This window comes from Schistosoma haematobium, chromosome 1 (assembly GCF_000699445.3).
Source record: "Schistosoma haematobium chromosome 1, whole genome shotgun sequence".
NCBI lineage: Eukaryota > Metazoa > Platyhelminthes > Trematoda > Strigeidida > Schistosomatidae > Schistosoma > Schistosoma haematobium.
The window spans coordinates 22,815,185-22,820,712 of record NC_067196.1 but is presented as its reverse complement, the minus strand read 5'-3'; the positions used below and the strand labels follow the sequence as shown (position 1 = coordinate 22,820,712).

Sequence of the window (5,528 nt, the reverse complement as noted above, 5' to 3'; positions counted from 1 at the left end):
TGACCTATTGTCAATGATTTTATTACAGATGAAATTGTTTATCTTATATATTCATTTAACTGATCCATTAATACTAATACTAATACTAATCATAATGTGTGTATTTCGATAAGGAAGTGTAAACGTTTTGATTTTTCACCACTATAAATAGTAGTAGTACATTTAAATATTACTGTTTGTAACCTTTGTACTTATTTTTATTCATATCTCAAATAGAGTTGACTGCTTTGTAATCAATTATGCATGTTTATTTGTCTTTTCGCCTACGTGTGTTCATACTTGTGTACAGCTTGGTAATTAAGAAAAGAAACAATTCAGCTCATAGGTTATTTTACACAAAATCTCATGCTTATACATTGTAGATTCAAAATGTGACCTAATTGAATAGATACACAATTGATTATATATATATATAACTTGTACACAGTTCATAACTTACATTGTTCTTCATTCTAATTAAGATAACAAGAGTAAGTTAATGAATTTTGTGTCATGGTTCAGTTTATATCTATTTCGTTGTATTCTATCAGAAAACTAACATCATTTTACATTCAAAACGAAGATCACTTTGAGTTTATAAAATATTAACGAGAATATTGGTATTGGTTTTAAATATCTAATGAAATATATTTATTAAATAAACTTGTTTGGTATATATGTAGTAGTAGTAGTTTGAAGTAACCCGTTGTTGATTCACAAAAGAATCTTGATCAGTCTTACCCAGCATATACGTATCTTGTGAGAACTACCTCGGCATAACGACTATATCATAAGCTATTTCGCATAGATGGATTATGGATAGCAGTGGAATCCAGGACGCGGGTTTGATTCTATTTTGAAACTCGTCAGCTCGAAATACCTCCAACCCAGTGTTGTTACTCACGTAGGAGCGTATATATATGGAAAACATGTTAGTATATATTTTATCCAATTCATTGTATGATACAAAATACTCTGATATACTTCATAGTACTTTCTTAACAAATCTATCTCAATAAAAATTATCTTAATTATTTGATTATACTCTTCTACATCACAGTGCAATTCGCTAACTCATATAAAAAATATTGATTTATCAGTTTAAAGCCTTCACTCAAAATTCTTTCATTTTAATAGTTTTCTTTGTCGAAAGTATGAAGTTGGTAGCTAAAATTATCTAAGAATATAGGTCTTCATACCAATAGTGTAGTTATTCAACAGTCATGAAATTATTTCTGGCGAACGTCACTTAATGAGATAACATTTCATGAAACTACAGGAAAGATATATGATCCAGATGAATATTGCTGATGGTCCTATGTTGTTTAATCTGGATGGTTTAGTTGTAAAAGATTTGGAGAATAGTTAGAAAATATTTCGCGTATAATTGAAGTTTTGAACGATATTTTCTATCACGATGATTTATACTTTATAACTAAAACATTCAGCTAAGCAAATTCAACAAACATAACAAAAAAGTAACCATCTAAACTGTAAATATTTTCATTAACTCTTGGAGTAAATGTTAATATGTAATTATAGTCATCAAAAATAACTTATTTTAAGAAAATATTTAAGATAGGTCGTAACTGATCAAATAGTTCAAACTTAGAAGGTGGGTTTATTTTCTTGGACATTTAATAAAGCTGACTGGTGATCCACTATTTTTTAAAAAAGTAGCTTAAAATGTATGAATTTCATATAAAAGATGAAAGGTTGAGAAAGATCACGAATCAACTGAAGTTAGACATTAACATCGTTAGATACCAGTTCAATGGTCTAGAGATTAAGCGTTCGTGCGTGAGACCGAATATCATGGGTTCACCTCTCACGTGAGGGATATTGGATACGCACTACTGAGGAGTCCTATACTAGGACGTAACGGTCATCCAGTGCTCTTATGTTTTTAATGCTGGTCTAGCTGAGATCGAATCATGAATTCAGCTACTTAAATTACTACAATCTCCACAAATTCCCATTCTGATAAAAGATACCTTTTTAAAAAAATCTCTATCTCTTATGTGTAAAACAGACTAAATATAAAATACATTGAAATATTATTCTGCATAGATACAACTTAGTCGATCAACAGTTTGTATCAATCGAATCATAACAGTTTTGTCATCGATTAAATACATACCACCGAAATAATGGATACTGTTTTAAAGCATTCAGAATACATACTAATGGTAATTAGCTAAACTATATATACCATAACTTTTGATTAAACAATCATTAGTATTTATCAAAGGTTCAAAGTCAACATATTTTACTAAGTAATAAACTAAATATCTTCAACAAATGAATTATTTGTGAATATTTTGCTGATTTTAGTTAAATTTTAAGGATGGCAAGAATTGGCAAAGGAATTCAATCATGTCTATCCTGGATTCATCAAAGAGATGGTAGGGTGCCATCAAATGCAATCGATGCAGGTCATGCTGTTTATATTGCTCGTATATATCATTCTGGCGATCTAATTCCTGGTAAAGTTGTACCACATTTGAGCAAAGCTTATGTTAGTTATGATGGAACAGAATATGAATTCGATTCATATGAGGTATTATGTGATACAAAATTACCACATGGTCCCCAACAGTGGTATGTTATCATAAGAACGATTATATTTGATTTTACATTGAAATGTTGTTGACTAAACACCACCCTCCACGACTATCAAATATTTAGATGCAGTACATTTTATTTTTAATAACATAGGACTCATGACTGTATTATAAATTCATTGGAAGTACTTGTTTAGCACAAATGACTAAGCAAGGAATGTGACGTTCCGCTTCCTTGATATTTTTGGCCAAGACTCCAAGTGAACGCTGATTGGATGAAACACTCCTTAGTGTTTCCTGATGCTTGCTTGTCTTTTGCAAGCAATTTTCCGGATCACCCCAACAGATAACAACTAAAGTTTTTTTTAATACTATTGTCGCTTGTTTTTTTTTAATATCCTAGTTACAAATGGGAACGACATAGTAATGGATATGTTCCTAAATATGCCGTTGTTGGAGGTATAACTTCTTCCAATGAACCACTTTATATAGCTCGAGAATATATTAATGGTGAACGTGTAGTTGGAAAAGTAAGTCACTTTATTCTAGAGATATTATACATGATTCTAAAATAATGCAATAAATGTGTTAGCCTATTATAAATGTAAAACAATAAATAATCATTATTGGAGATTTACGTTATCTAGTTGTTAATATTTAAAACTCAATTCTAATCAAATTCATACTAATAATGATCTAAGTATCATACCTTTTAAACAAGTTAGTAACTAGCTGAACTTAATAGCTCATTGAATGAAACGTTAATGGTTTGTAGGACAAGGTAATGTATATATAAATCCTAATGTAAATATTAACAATAAGATTCAGGTTTATCGAGTTGACTAGTCCCAGATAGAATGAAACTCTCACATTGGTTTTCATTGTCATCCACAATCCATCTATTTTCTAATATAAATCGACATTGTAGTTTTTTATTATTCTTTTTTCAATATAAGAATAAATATACATAGCATTGATGGATAGTGGCTAACAGTGGAATCTAGGACGCGCTTTTCATCCTATTTGGGATTCGTCAGCTAGATGTATCTGTATTCCAGAGTTGATGATCACTCTGGGAAGATACAAATAAAAACAACACCAAATGAATTTATAAATATACATAGTTTGTAAAACAGAAAAGAACGAACGACTAATCCGGTATATTGAATAAATGCATAGTTCATAATTTCATCAGCTACTCTTATCAGTTTATATTAGAAGGATCACAAAAACAAACGTATTATCTTCATGAAAATAAAAAATCAATTAATTAATCGCAATTTACATGAGTAGCACGTACATTATCTTAGTTTATTGATTATTATACTATGATATAATCAATAAATTGATATTATAAACAGATTATTTGAACCATTTTTTTCTCTTCAATTCTCAGAAGTTTTCAAATTACACTTTTTCTCCGAATGATAAACACATATGAACTGAGTGAGGGAAAAAACACATTCATTACAGGAGAATATATATAACCATGAGGTTTATTTATTGATTTACATTCAATTTTATTGATCGACTCTATAATGTAATCACACTAGTGAACTTTATATGATGTTAGATTCAGAAAATCTTGAATTTTAGTTTCTTGTAGGTTGATACATGTCTGAGTGGTTTACATGTAGTCTTAGCAAGGCTAATACATTCTTACTGATTCTAATTCAGTACTCTAGTTAGACACATTATCACTAACATTAAATTTGAATAACCATAAAGCTTCTTCAAATAATATACGGTACTTGTTTTTGTTATGACTTTTTGACTTTAAGATTGGCTCTGAATATATTCCAGCACATTCGTGTAGTACTTTAATAAGACAAGTAACTCAGTAATTGTGATTTTGTATTTTACAAATACAAAAAAACACATTTATGAATATCAAACAGATATTCCATTATATTATAATATGCTCTCATCAGTTAATCCGATATCTAACGAAAACATTTATAAGTAAGGATACGTTATATAGACTTTTGAATCATACAGTTTAATTAACAGTTGTACTTAGTCCTAAAGAGTCCTATACTATGGAAGAAATAATTGTTTAATGATTTTAAATCATCATTAGTTTATGAAGGTCAATTTATGATGTAAACTATATAACACAAACATTTATAATAGATTCATATGTTCTTATCTTAATTAATTTTATTGAAAAGGTTCATGAAAGTCATGAATGCGCTTATTTCCCTTATGGTGGTCAAGAAAGAAAAATGCATCATTATGAAGTTCTTGTATTAATTAAATGATTACAAAAAAGAAAAGGAAAAGAGAAAAATACAGACAATACCCAAACCACAATCATCGTAAATTGAATTCTTTTTTCACTTTTAGAATAAAAAAACCAATCTTAATTAGCTTCATTTATTATTTCATCAATTCTTATTCAGGATTTTTGTTACTAACCGATTATTGACTATTGAAAAATACCTACATTTTTTTAAAACCCAAATGATAATCATGTTTTCCGAACAAAATCTATTTGTCATAATTATTTTTCTTATTAAATTCATATATAAGAATAGTATGATCTGTTATATCTTTCTTGACTATTTCTTTAATAGTATCAGAAGAGGTTTTGTGGAGATTACAGTAAATTCAATAGTTGAGATCGTGAGTCAGTTGAAGCTAGACCACCATCAAAAACCTGGAATCACTGAACAGCCGTTTCGTCTTATTGTGGGACTTCCCAACAGAGCGCATCTACGATCCCATCCCCCCTGCAAGATTCGAACTCAGGGCCTATCAGTCTCTCGCGCGAACACCTAAACACTAGACCACTGAGCCGGCATCCAACGGTGTTAATGTCTAACATCAACTAATCCACAAGATTGAGCGACACATCCACCATTGTCATCAGTGAGTTGCTATCTCACAACTGACCCAGTGCTTCCAGGTTTTCGATGGTGGTCTATCTTCAATTGACTCATGATCTCAACTACTGATATTTCTTTAATATATAATGTCAACTTT

At 29.8% G+C, this 5,528-nt stretch overlaps 1 protein-coding gene across 3 annotated transcripts; it reads left to right on the top strand.

The window, feature by feature from the left end:
* Positions 1-391: 391 nt before the first annotated feature.
* On the top strand, positions 392-5,192 carry MS3_00005253 (uncharacterized protein). 3 transcript variants are annotated; one of them, XM_051213282.1, is made up of 5 exons: positions 392-470; positions 2,314-2,465; positions 2,517-2,580; positions 2,947-3,073; positions 4,715-5,079. In XM_051213282.1, the coding sequence occupies exons 2-5, from the start codon at positions 2,327-2,329 to the stop codon at positions 4,802-4,804; spliced, it is 420 nt and encodes a 139-aa protein (XP_051073440.1). In that variant the 5' UTR covers positions 392-470; positions 2,314-2,326; the 3' UTR covers positions 4,805-5,079. The 3 variants fall into 3 exon arrangements, with proteins under 3 accessions (XP_051073440.1, XP_012793926.1, XP_051073439.1); XM_012938472.3 differs by having other exon boundaries at positions 2,314-2,580; positions 4,715-5,192; XM_051213281.1 differs by having other exon boundaries at positions 2,314-3,073.
* The last annotated feature ends 336 nt before the right edge of the window (positions 5,193-5,528 follow it).

Excerpts from the sequence above, each read along its gene's own strand:
- MS3_00005253 (XM_012938472.3), top strand. The coding sequence starts at position 2,327 with ATGGCAAGAATTGGCAAAGGAATTCAATCATGTCTATCCTGGATTCAT. Across the intron at positions 2,581-2,946 it reads CCACATGGTCCCCAACAGTG|TTACAAATGGGAACGACATA; the intron begins GTATGTTATCAT and ends TTAATATCCTAG. Across the intron at positions 3,074-4,714 it reads GTGAACGTGTAGTTGGAAAA|GTTCATGAAAGTCATGAATG; the intron begins GTAAGTCACTTT and ends TTTATTGAAAAG.